Source organism: Quercus robur, chromosome 2 (assembly GCF_932294415.1).
Source record: "Quercus robur chromosome 2, dhQueRobu3.1, whole genome shotgun sequence".
In the NCBI taxonomy this organism is placed as follows: domain Eukaryota; kingdom Viridiplantae; phylum Streptophyta; class Magnoliopsida; order Fagales; family Fagaceae; genus Quercus; species Quercus robur.
Window position 1 is genome coordinate 31529106 of NC_065535.1, and position 15719 is coordinate 31544824.

Sequence of the window (15719 nt, forward strand, 5' to 3'; positions counted from 1 at the left end):
TGGTCCTCCCAGAGGAACCAATAATTTCTCATCCGAATTTACATTAATTATTTCCATTAAAAGGAATTTGTTCAAGGCGCATTGAAAACGCTTTAGACGTACGGTAGGCTAGAGGCTATGACCCAACCCATACTACTTGGTCTCTTACGAGAATCCGATAAATTGAAAAATGCTATTTCTTTCTTCTGATGTCCATGTTGAGCTCTCCTCTCTCGAGCTTAATAAGCATGTGTCGGAATAGAAGTTTCAAGCTCTTCCTTTTCAATTCAAACAAACCAGATTTTTTTTGGGAGCATTGAAGGCAGTGGAGATGCGAATTTGTTTTCTTTATTGGAGTGGAGGAATATAAACTAATTAAATGCATTAGGCTTTAGGTTCTGCTTTCTGTGGTGACCGTTTATCCTAGTATAATAGTCATGCACTTTTAGCTAAGTTTGTCAATAGGGTGGATTAGATCAGCCTAAGGTTTGCCATCTTGCCATGAGCGTGAACTATCTTCTCTGCGATTAGTAAAATAAATGAAATGAAATACAAGTTACTAAATTTATTTTTCAAGCTATGGGGTACCCAAAGTAGAAATTCAATGTTTAAAGTTCATGCTCTTTGACCAAAGTTTACCAATTTCCATATTATTGTCTAGTTTCCCTCATTGGTTTTTCACATTAATTATTCAAATATTTCTGTTGTAAGAGGATTATTAAAACAGATATGCATCTCAAAAATCATTGCCCTCTCCATTTTACTTGAAATTTAGATGATCTATTTTACAAATGGGAGAAAGTCTTATTCATGGCCAAAAAATTTGTTTTTGTTTATTATTTTAATGGTACATAATAGTGTCATATCATTTAAGATTAAAATGATGTGGCACCACGTATCATTTTAATTTTGAGAAATTTAATCTTAATCATAAAATATGCTTTCTCCATTCAATTTAAAAGGTAAAGAATCTAATAGAAAGCTAACGCAAAAAATATTCATGGTTGCAAAGCTTAGTTTTAATAATATTTGTAATTTGAAATACTCATTCCATGGTTGAAAACGGTGAACTCCGATTCTTAATAATATTTTTTCATGAACTATCAAATCATACAAATAGAGTTTGTTTGTCAACAAACAAATATAATTGATTCTAAAAGATTTATGAGTTAGATTCAAGTTATACTTGGTGTTATTCTAAGCAATGTTACATCATTTAATAACTTGTTATTGAATTTATATTTTGAAAATCCCACCATTCGATTAGATATTCTATATGTTCTTAATCTAATGCCAATTTCATGTTAATTGGATTTTATTTACCATTTGATTCAAAAACTCATCTTTCATACATTATTTTAAACTACAAAAACTTGAATTTAAAAAATTGATTGATGTCATGGTTATTGATTTTTTAATCATCTTGAAATTTTGTAAGCATGAAGAATATATGAAGATAATGTAATCCAACGGTGAGTTTGTCAAAATTTGCATCCAAATAAAGAATATTGGACACACCATGTATAACTTAAACCCAACCCAAGATTTATATATATACCTTTCGAAATTCAAAACTAAGTTAAGAATAAACAACTCTATTGCAGCCTCACTAAATCAATAGTTTATTTGTTGTAATTGAAAATTGATTCCGACACTAAAAATATCTAATTGTTAATTATCCTCAGTTATAAAATAATCATGTTTATGACAAAAATAGTACATATCTATTTTCTAAAGAAGAGGCACTATCTAGTGCGCATTAGCAAGTGTGTTATTTTGCTTAAACTAACTAAGCAATTAAAAAGATTTCAAATGAAGAAGAAGAGAAATAGACTCTTTAGTATATATGAAATAAAATTTTAAGTTCTTAACCTTGAAATGGCCTCTCTATTTAAATAGAGAGTGAAAGCTCGAAATGCATGTGTGAAAACACTAGAGCTCGTTTAGACCCCCAATTCAAATTACGACTTGGTTGTTTTTACACTAACTTAATACTAAGTGCGGAATAGTGTAAACACAAGCAAACATGCAAGAGAGCTACTCTAATCCATATTTAAAGCAACACAGCAGTAAAATGAAATGAATAAGAGTAGGGAAGAGAGATGCAAACACAGATAACACCGAGACATGTTATTGAAGAGGAAACCGAAGAATTCGGCGAAAAACCTCTCCGCCGCCCTCCAAGCGGTAATCGATCCACTAGACAATCAGTTGGGATACACGAGTAAGCAAGTGATCCTCCAAGCCTAATCTACCCTCTGTACCTAAGCCCTCCAAGCTCCTACTCTAACAAGGCTTCTCGGAATAGTGTCTTGTCTAGCTCTTCGGATCCTGCAACAAGCTCCATGTTGCATTTGCCATCCTTGGCTTCTTCCAATGTTTCCCAACAGCACCAAAACCTCATTGGACACTCTCAAAAGGTGTGGTAAGTGTTAGGGCTATTGACCTCTCAATGGTATGGAAATGTAGAGGTAGAAGATGAGGAAAATCCATAAACAAAGGTGTAGAGAATTGTTGGATTAACAATTTCTAACTCTCAAGTGTTTTAGCTAGGGTTTTCTCTTAGAAGCTCTCTCTTACATTTGTGGGTAATGTGGGTATAAATAATGTAGGCACAGAAAGTGTGTATTAGACTGGACAGGCTGGCAGAACAGAATGTCTCGCAGGTGTCTCGTGGGAAGGCCTTACCCGCGAGATACTCGCGAGACACAGTTGTCTCCATCTAGCCTGACTCTTCGCATTCCAGCATGTGCAGCGCACATGAGTTACTTCGCAGGATGCTAAGTCGCGAGCTACTCGCGAAAACACTTCATTCTTCAATAGCTTGAGTCTTCACACTCTCTCTCACTATCACACAACCCTTACAATAAATTCCCACAACAAATACAGGGTACAAAAGATTGAATAAAATTACAATCAAATTTAGCACGGAATAAAAGCCAACACAATAGAAATTTGTAAATCACAACTTTACAATCTCCTCATTTGGCTATTCCGTGACAAAACCCCTAACAACAGACTCTAGACATAAACGTGAGTTTGAGAATAATGGCAAAACTCACTCACACCTAATCTAGAAACTGTGAAGCACTTGCAGTTTATACCTATAACCTGAAACACTCACACATAAACAAAACTTTCATTAAAGTTATGACAAGTTGAACACAAGGTATGAACAAGAGCAAGCATAGTGTGATCAAGTATGTAAACAATAGATATCATGCAAACAAACACTTGATCAAATAAGGCAGTCATTAAAGAATGACTCCAATGAACATATAACAAGTGAATGTTCATCCGGACTTGTACAACAAAGCAATTACTTATGATTACTTGCATGTCCAATCACACAACCAATGCAAAATACACAAAGTATATATGCATCTAGGAACAATCCTACTAAGGGCACAAGTGTGAAGTACTCAAGACATATTAGCAATATCTAGAAGTACACAGAAAATGCTACACAAACATTGAGAAAGTCACAAATACAATATATTGAATAAGCACTGAAAATAACTAAAACAACATGTGCTGAGGTTTTAAACAAAAGCAGTAAAAGTATAAACATAAACTAGTAGTTAAAGAAGCAAAACAAATAACCCCAAGTAAACCGATAACCAATAAACCAATGTTTCTAAGTTTGAACCTATGCTCCCCCTAAAACTGTGCAAGCTCTTCCTCAACTCCCTCTCAAAATTTTCTCCCCCTTTTTGACCGGAATGGCCAAAGGGCTAGAACTAATCTGACTCTGAATCCGATCCCCGCGCCATGGACAAATCCTCAATCTGAGAAGACAGTGCAGTGATCTATCCCTAGACGAACGCAAACTGGGTCGCTGTGTGCTGCACATGGGAGTCTCGCATGGTGAACATCTGATCCACTCTATCTAGTAGGCGATTGAGTCTGTCTGGTCCTCGTGCTGGTGTAGAAGAGGATGGCTGTGCTAAAGACTCTGGAGTAGAAGTAAATCTATCAATCTCCTCCTCAGTATCACCACCCTCGTCCTCAACTCGATCCCATGGTATCGTATGCACACCTGTTTTAGAGCCCTTGATGTGAGCTATGCTTTTATTTACTGTGTGTGCACCAATAGGATAGTCCCTCTGGACTATTGTCAGACCACTCAGAAGTTTCAGTTTTGCCTTAACAATCAATACCATAATCAATGAGGGAAAAGGCATTACAGTCCTTGAATTCTGCTTCTCAATGCTCTTTTTCAATACATGGATGATATGCCCACAAATATCTATCTCTTTATGGGTAAAGAGATCATATAGAAATCTTGTTCTTGGAGTAGACAATGTAGTGAGGTTGGTGATCGGATACAAGTTGTGAATCATCACATATGTCAAAGCCCTCATTTCTGGTGAGAATGGTATTGTGTTCATGGATGACTTTTTGGGTGTGCCACCAAGTGTCCGTATCATCTCATCAGTAGACCCCAATCTATCCTCATATTGCACTGTAATCGGCTGTGAGGGAGGACGAACCTCTAAAAAATCTTGGATGATGTCCCTTGTAATCACAAATTCTTTGTGCCTCACCCAACACTCAATACGATCCCCGTCAACAACAGCATTAGAGAAAAATTCCTCGATAATTTCTGAATACACAACCCCAACCAGGTTCAAAAATTTGGTCCAAGTTCTTTCTTTGAACACCTCAGGGATGAAAGTGTCCTTAAGTGATTCCAATTGTACTACCCTTTCCATGATAATGGTTGCACCCTTGTAGCAATCATTGTATTTCATATCTGCTTCTGCTGACCTAAAGTTGTTGGAATCAGTGCGTGCACGTTTGGATGATTTCTTGGTGGCTGCATGTTTAGTAGGAGCCATCTATACAAATGAACACAAACAGAAAAGAACCAAGTACAACACCACAAAACAGAGCAAAAATTGATTAATATTCGTGTTAGATCAAGCAAAAATGAAGAAATCTCAAAACAGAGCATATCACACTTAAAATAGAGCAAACAGGCATAACCAACATGCAAAAGATGTTAGAGCATGTAAGTATGATCAGAATGCATGAATAGAGTGAGTGTGGCTGTGTGTGCATAGGCTGTGCATGTGCTTGTGCATGTGTGTGCATCTTGAGATGCATGAGGGGTGCCTAGAGGGGCCCTAGAGAGTGCCTAGTGTGTGCAATGCATGGCATTGATGCACGAAGTAAACAAAGTGTGTAACACACATGAGCACAAACCAAAAAGGTAGACAAGAGTAAACATGATAAGAACTAAACTTTAGGAGCTCACTTGAGTTCAAAACAAACACAAAAATGTCACTAAGACATTCTGTCAAGCACCTTGAATGCAACAATGCAAAACAATAATGAAAAATGCATGAACATAGCAAAAATATGCCTCAATACATGTTAGAATTGCCACTAGGGGCCAACACAGATGCACAAGCACCAAATGGGACTAAGCCCAATCAATAGATAGAAAAAAATTTATCAGAAATTAGAATCCCAACCCAAATTTCGAAAATCCCCAATTTTGAGAACCCTAACTAATTTTCTGCATAATCTGTGAAAAGCAAAAGGAGAAATGTTTTAGAAAACATACCTTAAAGTTAAAATCGCAGAAAAACAAGCTTGGAATTGATGGGGTTTGAGTGAAATGGTGATTTGGGTTGAAAGGGGTTCGAGAGACTTATGCGAGGGAAGTGAAAAGTGTTTGAAAAACTGTCACATCTGCTACATAAAAACTGAAAACACGCGTTTTTCGCGGGTTAGACAGTGGCAAAGCAGTCGCGAGATAGTCACGAAAAGGGCCATTAAAGATTAAATCCTTTCGCGAGAAGCTTTAGGTCGTGAGACAGTAGTGAGACAGTTGCGATAGCTTCTATGTGATTTTGAGAAAAATTCAGTTTTTGCCTAAAAACCATTTCATGAGAAGAGGTTAGTCGCGAAATACTCGCGAGGCAATAACGAGAGTTTCTGTATGAAAAATATAACTTTTGTTTTCCCTCAAGCACCTTACGCGGGAAGCTCTAAGTCGTGAGCTTCTCGCGAAACAGCCTTTGAACCAGTTTTTGATGAAAAACACAAAAATGCATTTTGAACAAAAACTAAAAGCATGAAAGTATGTATCAAACTGGACAGACTGGCAGAACAGAATGTCTAACGGGTGTCTCGTGGGAAAGCCTTACCCGCGAGATACTCGCGAGACATAGCTGTCTCCATCTGGCCTGACTCTAAGTATTCCAGCATGTGTAGGGCACATGACTTACTTCGCGGGATGCTAAGTTGCGAGCTATCCACGAAAACACTTCATTCTTCAATAGTTTGAGTCTTCACACTCTCTCTCACTATCACACAACCCTTACAATAAATTCTCACAACAAATACAGGGTACAAAAGATTAAATAAAATTACAATTAAATTTGGCACGGAATAAAAGCCAACACAATACAAATTTGTAAATCACAACTTTACAGAAAGAATCCTATTCCAAGTATTTTCCATGATTATTCTACAATTACTTCAATATATAGAGAGAGAGAGAGAATTCTATTTAACACCAGATTTTTTTTTTTTTATATCTTCAATTCTTGATCTATTCAGCTGCTATCGAGAATCGTTTTTTGATCAATTAAGCTACATTTGAAAGGCTATCAAAGACTTGTTCGATTCATCAAGCATCAACTGAAGGGTTGTATGTCCCTAGAAATCCTCTATTCTTTGAGCTTCATCTTGAACATTACAACTTGTACTTTGATAACACATTGCAGACTCATTCAAGATTACGTTATCATAGAATTTTTTTGATTTAAATCCTAGCAAAGGCTTCATCCAGGATTAACCTAAGATTACACACACACACACACAATCTTCAATAAATAAATTATAACATGTTGAGAGCCAAATAGTAAAAATGTAGTGGTTTAGGGCTTTAAGGCACAAATGCAAATTGCTAAGGTCGAAATATAAAAATCCTCTATGTTTGTTGATAGACTAAGCTACCAAAATTGTGGCCTTTTGTGTTAAAATAGAAAAATATTAAGAAGAATAAAGAGAAAAATGTTCGAGAGAAAGAATATGGAGGATTAATTTAAGATTTTTTTTCTTATATGTAATTGTGTACATGGTGCCATATTATTTAAAATTTTAAATGATATGGCATAGATACACATTTGGTTATAATTATATAGTTAGGACCATGTGTATAATTAGGATGAGGATTCCGATTACAATTAGCACTAAGATAATATAAAGGGTTTTGTCCTTGAAACCACCATATCTTTAACATTCCTCTTAGTTGCTCATCAATGACTATGGTGTGGAATCTTAGCCCAAGAGCAGTTAGAATGTTACTATGATCACTCCCTGCAGGTAAGAAGCTATCTTAGTTGCTCCCCTTTAACTATTTTTTCCCAACCAAAAATAAATTCCTCTCAGTTAAGGTGGAAGTCTGAGAACAAGAAAGTGCGACCAAACGTGGATTGAATGGAGCGCGCATATTTTCCATAGCAAAGGTGGAATGCCATGCGGATGCTTGGTGATCCAAGCTTGGCGTTTCCAAAGGTATAATGTAGATCATTCTTGTAGAGGTTATCAGTAAGATGCTTGGTCTAAAAAACCTGGTCTAAGAAACTTGGCTGAAGGTGATACAGATGCGTGATAAAAAAGAAAGCTAGATTTCAGTCAAGTAGAGCATACTATAAAATAAGACGCATGGTCTAAGAAATATAGATAACATGACAGAAATTGGTGATGAAAAGGAAAGTTATATAATCTTGTCTCATGAAGAATGGAAAAAAAAAATGCTTTATGTGATTAAATTTTATGATTTTGATAGGCTAAGAATGTATTGATCCCTTATGATGAATTAACAAATTAATTAGCCAAGTTAATTAATCAATTCAATTAGCATGCAATAGCGTGGTAGCACAAACAAATTACCAAATAATTAAATGCAGCGAAATTAAATTGACACGGTGATTTGTTTATAAATGGGGAAAACTTACACGACAAAAACTCCATTGGGTGATTTTAAGGTCACCACTTCCGAGAATTCACTATTATCACAACAAGCGATTATAAGTAAAGGAATCTGAGTACCTTATACCAACTTATAGTTGAATTTTTACCCCAATACCCAATTGGATTTGTTCTGTAGTAGCAATCTCTCCTTGTAATGCATGGCTCCCAGTACAGACTAACCAATTTGATGCATGGATCTTAGTACGCGGCTTACTCACCAATTTGAGAAAGATATTGGCTGCAAAGTTTTTCAATTCACCAACACGATAAAGATCACGAAACTTCTTGGTCACGAAACTCCTTGGTTACAAAACTCTACGGTATACAAACACAGCAGCTTTTTCAAGAGAAAGATAAACTAGGACAAATTCTGTCTCCGGTCACAATTTGGATGAACACAACTTTGCTTTACACTCGCGCAACTTTTGACGGTCTTTAAAAAAATCCCTATATATGTTTAAGATTGTGAGAAAAGAAAGCACAAACATGTACTCACTGATTGAATTAAAATCAGTTTTGAAAAACTAAATTTTATAAACCTTGATAGATAGCTTATCTGTTGAGCTAGTTGTCGAGCATCGGGTTTCAGTAGCTTTTTAAATCTCAATAGATACTAGCTGTTGAGCTAGTTGTCGAGTTTTAAAATCCAGCACTTCTTCACTTGTTTCTTGGATAGATTTGCATGGTTTTAACGCTTGAACTTGAAACCTTACTCCTTGAAGTATTAAATACATTCTAGATCTACTCAATTACAAATAAAGTGCGTTTTGACGGCCTTTAAAATAATCCTTATATATATTTAGGGTTGTGAGAAAAGAAAGCCTAAACATGTATTCACTGATTGAATTAAAATCAGCTTTAAAAAACTGAATTTTATAAACTTCGATAGATAACTTATCTGTCGAGCTAGTTGTCGAGCATCGAGTTTCAGTAGCTTTTTAAACCTCAATAGATACTAGCTGTTGAGCTAGCTGTCGAGTTTTAAAATCCAGCATTTTTTCCCTTGTTTCTTGGATAGATTTGCATGGTTTTAACGCTTGAACTTGAAATCTTACTCCTTGAAGCATTAAATACATTCTAGATCTACCCAATTACAAGTAAAGTGCGTTTTGTCAAATGATTAGCTAATTTGAATTTGACATATGTTCCTAATATTAAATCACATATGTCCTAACAAATTTGAGTGTAATTGATTGTTAGGGCAATTGCATTAGTTGTGTTTAGATTAATTAGAGCAAGGTAACACCTTTCTTACAAATATTCTCCAGTTTTAATTTGGTTGTGTCATTTAAGGCCATAGCTTGTTAGTGCTAAACACAACTAAGAGCACATCAATAATACTGTGACAGCCTAACCCAAATACTTAAATTAAAGGGATTTGGATTCCACCATATGTATATCAATATCAACTGATCACTTTCTTCACCTTTTCTTAAAGTAAGGTAACGTTTTGCATGTGTTCTACACCGTCTGCGGCAAACCTTTTTCTTGGAGGTATTATATGATTAATTGTATTGATATCGTCTGTTCACATATGAATAGATTCAATCATTAGTTTTGGATGGCATTTCGGTTCATGTGCCAATACTCAAATCCTCAGCAATCTGTTTTCTGCAATAACTTCTAAAATTACTTCTCTTTAAGGTTGTGCATTTGGAATGCTGTTCTTTCAGTCTTAAACTAAACCATGTGGGTAGATATTTCTGGTATTGCATAAAAAAAGATCCCCAGATGTTAAACGGACTTTTATTAAAGACCACAACATAGATAGTCCATAGTCTTACATAGGACACAAGATATAGATATTCATGATGCCACTTCATTGGGCATGCATCTACTCATATTAGTCTTCTTAATTTATTTATTATATAATTGCCAAAGCACCTTCATTTGATCTGATCACACATAGCTGCTTCTTTAGTCCTGCATGCAATTAAAAAGAAGAGTTATGTTAAAAATGCTGATAATGAAAGCAAAGAGTTGTATTTTCATGGAGAGATTCTTTTAATTGCTTATTAACTTTTCAATTTTTTGGATCTTTGAAAATGTTAAATTCTCGTCTCTTCATGTTTCATTTTATATTCTACCAACTATATATATATATATATATATATATATATATATTATTCTATTTTAAACTTCAGTAACTAATATGAGAAAAAAAGAAAAGAAAAAAAAGCAACATATTTTATTTTGAGAACAAAAAAGAAAAAAGAAAAAAAAGCAACATAAATTGTGATTGAAAGAACTTATTAGCCCATATAGTAATTTGACTCTTACGTTGCTTTTATGCAGTCATTATCTTCAATCGCTGTCACTTCCGCTGCTGCCATCAGAATCGTTGCAGCTCCTCCTGCTTGACTTGGACTTCTTCTTGTATGACATCTTCTCCTTCTTATACTCAGACCCCTTTTCTTTCATTTTCTTCTCACTCTTCATTTGGCAAGCCATACTCATGCCTTGAGATGCATGCTTTTCTTTCATTTTCTTCTCAGATTTCATTTGGCAAGCCATGCTCATGCCATGAGATGCATGATGACCATAGGCTTGGCCATGGCCGTAATTAGCATGGGCCATTGCGTGGTGGTCAGAGGGGCGACCAAGGCCATTGGTTTGGCTATGGTACTTATAAGCCTCATGAGTTTTGGACATGGTGTGTTCTGGGTAGTGGCTGTGGGTTTGACCATAATACTGAGCCTGAGTTTTAGCCATGTTGTGGTCTGGGTAGTAGGCATGGGTTTGGTCATGCATGTAAGTCTCGTTGTTGGCCATCCCATAGCCATAGCCTCCATGGTGATTTGCTTTCATTCCCCAGCTACCCATATCAGGCACCTTGTGCCCGCCATGAGAGCTTTCATGGCATTTTTGCTGGCAAGTTTCGTATGTGGGCTTGTAGCACTGCATTGAGGCCATGGCAACTGAGGCAAGTGGATATCACTCTAGCTCTCTTGGTTTCTTAAGTGGTTGCTTGGTACTACAAGGCAGTGCAAGAGCTCTTATATATAGGGTTAGAGAAATCGGTTCTCGAATTAATTAATCTGTAAAAGTGGGGATTCCTTTAAATTTTTATATCATGCATCATGCATGCAGCTTTTGAAGATGCTTTTACAAGAGGCCGAAAAGATCCAGGACAGAAATGCAATCACCAATCATTTTTATAATTTGAAGATGCCCAAGGATTAGATTCCCCATTTCCATATACAGGAAGTAAGATGTCCAGACTTCATGCATTAATTTCAGTTGAGTGATACTAAGTTTATAACCAATTTTATTACATAAATTTTGATAGAGCAGTGGTAATTACATATTGTGTTCACAGGACACAAACACAACCTTACAATTATAACTAAAATTGTGTTTTCAAAACACAACTTTAATTAGCGATTTTTATAAACTACTGCATCATGCGTGAACTTTTAAATGTATAACAAAAATATTTTTTAAAATTTTATTTATTATATTGTTAATATGGTTTTTTTTTAGAGAACTATTATGTTAGTTTATAATTCTTATATTATAAAATCCAATTTATTTTAAAATTTTCCTTCACTCAAAGGAATTTGTTCACCGCCCATTGAAGATGAAAAGAAGAAAGGATAGACTGTGTGACCCAACCCATACTAATTGGTCTCTTCTAAGAATCCGATCCCCCAACCCCCCACAATGACCAACGGAGCACAATAAACTGACAAAAATGGAAATTCTATTTTCCAGTTGCAATCTTCTCTCTATCTCTCTCATTAAAGTCAAGTACGCATGTGATAGAAATTTCAAAAACTTATTCAAACAAACAACATTTTTCTTGGGACACTAAAGGCAATGGATCGAGCTAGACTGGAATTTCTTTTCTTTATTGGGGTGGAGGATTATGGGGCAATTATTAGTTTATATGAATAGTATCATGTAAAGTGTATATGTTGTAGGCAAAAATGTGGCAAATGTTAGCCTCTTATGTTTTTGGCTGCCTTTTGGACATAAATTTTTAAAAATAACTTTTGTTTTTGGCTGGCGACCAAAACATAAATTTAAGTTGACCTAGCCCAATAGAAAAATCCTAATCTATTTTCAATACAATTTAGTAGAAAACCCTAAAGGCATCATATTATAGGACTCCAAACTTTTTGATTAAATAAATTCTCCTCATCTATTGTGGGTAGAGGACTCATTCTCGTCTCCTTCTTCAAACTCTTGTTCATATGGTTCATAGAGAAATCTCTAAGAAAAAGTAGAACAATATTCATTTTGCATCATATCTAAAAGATTTCAAATAAAAACAAGGGAGGAGTCTTTACCAACTTAAAAATATTTGATTTTAAGGGAACCAAAAAATGTGAATACCTAGTGTGAGCTTTTTAGGTCCTTTGCATTTGCATCAAGCTTTCCATATTTCCCTTTTTAGATAAATTCACACCAAAAATACTATAGTTAAAAAAAAAAAAAAAAAAAATGATAAACTACAGTACCTCGCCTCATTGGGTAAGGTACTATAGCTAAATATTTCCTTTCAAAAATATTTTCTCTAATAACATCTCTCTCTGACTCTCAAGATCGAGCAAGGAGCAAACTACGTACCTAGAACTGAGCTTGCGATTTGGTTCTTCAAGTCGATAAACGCCTATTCGGCCCCACAACACAATCTCTCGAATCCGAGTTGAATACGATGACAAACGTCCTTCAAGTAGATAAATTTCTTTGGAGAAGATTAAGGCAGAAACTGTTTCTTCTTTGAAGATGATGGGGGTTTTTGTCTTTGGTTCCTTTGATAGAAGGCCAATAAGAGATCTACTGTGCACTGACTTTTGATGACCATTTTAACATGCCAAGTGAAGGTCTATCCTGCAGACTGCTGGAGCTACTTAAGAAACTACTTGGCCCTCCAAATCATAACTCATTAACTCCCTTCCTCCATGAAAATTCATGGGCTTGAACCATGAATTAGAGCTTGAAGTGATAAGTCGAGTTATTTGTTGTGGGTGAGGATAAATATATAGCATATTTCTTAAGCTTTGCTAGATTCAATCATGGATTTTAAAGATTTTTCCTTGTATCAAAGATTTAATTTGGTCTTTGTAAGAGAAAAAGAGACGTTGATCTAGCAAGTATTAGTGAAAGTTGATGCCCAGCATGTGGGTAAGTGTAGAAAAGGTATATTTGACCTTGTAAATGTGTCTCACTCTCCATTTGTTGGGATTTTGTTTTGTCCTGTGTAACCAACGAATGTAGCTTCTCTATTTCTTCTTTTTGTCTCTTAAACAGTTGGGTTTGGGCTTGAATGGTTGGGCCTTGCTCAAATAGGTCCATGCTTTGGATGTGCATGGGCTTCACAACTTGAATAGCCCAAATGATTTAACTAGCCCATTTTATGAAAGCTAGGGTTATTACTCGGGAAGCCCATTCCATGAGATATGAGAAAAATAAGGTCATGAGCCCTGATTTCTGAACTAGCGAGACTTAGACCTTGAACCCATTTCGCGAACTAGCAAGATTTAGGCATTAAACCCTTTTCGTGAAGTACCAAGGTTAGGCTTTTGATCTCAATCTGTGAAGTAGTGGGCTTTAGGCTTTGAGCCTATTGCGTGAAGTGGGGAAAATTAAGTAAGTCACGATCTAATTTGTGATGTAAAGAAAATAGAATTTTATGCCCAATCCATGAAGTCAATAAATAACGTGGATTATGAGCTCATTACATGCTGTAGAATATATGAGAGTCAGGAAAAATAGCGTATGCACCAAGCGCATAAGATACCATCTCCTGTGAATTGTGAGTTCATCTTATAAATTGAAGAAGGTATGGACTATGAGTCCAATCTGGAAATATATAAATTCTTGACAGGAAATCTCAATCCGTGTAGTGATATAAAATATAGGCTTTTTGGTGCTTTAAAGAAATTTAACCAAAGTATCATTATATCTTACTTTAAAATAATATACTTTTAGTTAGGGCGTCCATATTACCCTTACAGAAAATTATGATGAGACTATTTTCTTCCAACAAAATCTACAATCTTGACAATGCGATATGCCATTCGTGACCTTTTTTTTTTTACACAATTTTGCATTTTCATCAAATATTTGTGAGGGTTTTCTTTTACCTCACAAAAACATACTGTATTGGTGCTCATAAAGGTTTCCACCAGAAGCCATTTTTTTTTAGTGAATTCAAGCAAATTAAGTAAGTGGAATCTACTATTCTTTTTTGATAAAAATTCCACGATTCTTTAATACATAACAGTTTTTTTTTTTTTTTTTTATTTTATTTATTGATAAAGGATAGATATTACATTATTTTTACATGAGACACCATACTCGTAGGCTACTCAATTGGGCTCTTTATTTTCTCATTCTTATTTATTTCTTATTGTGCGAGTTACAAGGGATCTTTCTCCTTAATTATCATTTCAGTTGATGTTCAGCGATTGATCCTTTAATTCTGCAAAAAACCAAATACAGAAATTAGTAAAGAATTGTGTAATCTTAGAGATATATTGAGAAATTAAAAAAAAAAAAAAAAAAGTAAACTAATAATTTTTACACAAAAAAGAGAAGTAAATTAATTCAAACCATATGCCGCTTATTATAAATATTATTTGCAACGAAACATATCCATTAAAAAGAAAGAAATTGAGAGAGCTTTGGTCCTACTGTCCTAGATGGCTAGACCCATATTAATGTTATAACTAATTTTATAAGAGTAATCATCATAAAATTGCCGTTTTAAGTTTAAATTCTATAATATCTATTATAAAAGTCTTGTGTCAATAAATGTGGTTTGTATCACATAAAATGTTATTGTCATAATTAGTGACACTACTTGCCTTCCTTTTTTCACATTTGCGGTTATCATTGTCGCTGTCACTCTCGCTGCTGCTGCTGCTGCTGCTGTCGCTGCTATGACCAGAGAGGCCATCTTTGATCTTCTGTAAAAGGTTCCTCCTCTCTTTCTTCTTGGGCTCACCTCTCTTCTTGGTGTTTCCTTCACATGTCATGCCATTAGTTGCATGGGTCTGGCTCATGCATTGAGTACTCTGGGCTTTGGCTAGGCCCTGGTCCACTTGCTTGGTCTGGGTTTGGCTGTAGCACTGTGTCTGGGTTTTGGACATTGTGTGGTCTGGGGTTATGGACTGGGATTTGTACTGGGCCTGAATCTCAGTATGGCTTGCTATCTCAGGCACCTTTTGGCCCAATGAGTTTTCATGGCATTTTTGCTGACAAATTTCGTTGCTGGGTTTGTAGCACTGCATTGAGGCCATGGCAATTGAGGCTTAAAAGGTTCTTTACTTTGTGTAATTTTTCTTTAGGACTCTTGTGGGTTGCTTGGTCTTGAAATGCCATGAGTTGGGGGTCTTATATAGGCATGGGATTTAGTGGGATCCATCAATTTCTAATGTTATGTCACTCTTTGAATCCACTTTTGCATGATGGGCTTAAAAGAATAGGCACTTATTCTGTCAGTACAAACTTGAAAAGGTGGTCCGCTTTTTTTCTGATTCACCCACCGAATAAGTTCCAAATTTATTTTTAATGGTTAATGTCTATGTCCAAGGAGCTCTCCACCATAAGTTTAGTCCTCCACTCAGGGAAAAAAATAAAATAAAATGCTAGATACAAAACTGTCACATTACACAGTCTTTTTAAAATCACCTATAGAGAATCTAACCGAAGAATGGAATTTTGATTCGAGAAACCTCTAGGTTCGACTTTATTTTTGAGTAAAAAATAAAGCAGAACCAAGAGGTTTCTCGAATTTA

General features: G+C 35.4%; 2 protein-coding genes across 2 annotated transcripts; both read right to left on the reverse strand.

Moving 5' to 3' along the window:
• Positions 1 to 9703: 9703 nt before the first annotated feature.
• Positions 9704 to 10954, reverse strand: LOC126713335 (uncharacterized). The gene is made up of 2 exons (XM_050413071.1): positions 10252 to 10954; positions 9704 to 9894 (listed from the first exon to the last, which is right to left on the reverse strand). The coding sequence occupies exon 1, from the start codon at positions 10882 to 10884 to the stop codon at positions 10276 to 10278; it is 609 nt and encodes a 202-aa protein (XP_050269028.1). The 5' UTR covers positions 10885 to 10954; the 3' UTR covers positions 9704 to 9894; positions 10252 to 10275.
• A 3262-nt stretch (positions 10955 to 14216) lies between these two features.
• LOC126713336 (uncharacterized) lies at positions 14217 to 15286 on the reverse strand. The gene is made up of 2 exons (XM_050413072.1): positions 14787 to 15286; positions 14217 to 14401 (listed from the first exon to the last, which is right to left on the reverse strand). Exons 1-2 carry the CDS (start codon positions 15219 to 15221, stop codon positions 14396 to 14398), a joined length of 441 nt encoding a protein of 146 aa, XP_050269029.1. The 5' UTR covers positions 15222 to 15286; the 3' UTR covers positions 14217 to 14395.
• Between the last annotated feature and the right edge of the window lie 433 nt (positions 15287 to 15719).

Coding starts and splice junctions, on each gene's coding strand:
- LOC126713335 (XM_050413071.1), bottom strand. CDS start 10,884: ATGGCCTCAATGCAGTGCTACAAGCCCACATACGAAACTTGCCAGCAA.
- LOC126713336 (XM_050413072.1), bottom strand. CDS start 15,221: ATGGCCTCAATGCAGTGCTACAAACCCAGCAACGAAATTTGTCAGCAA.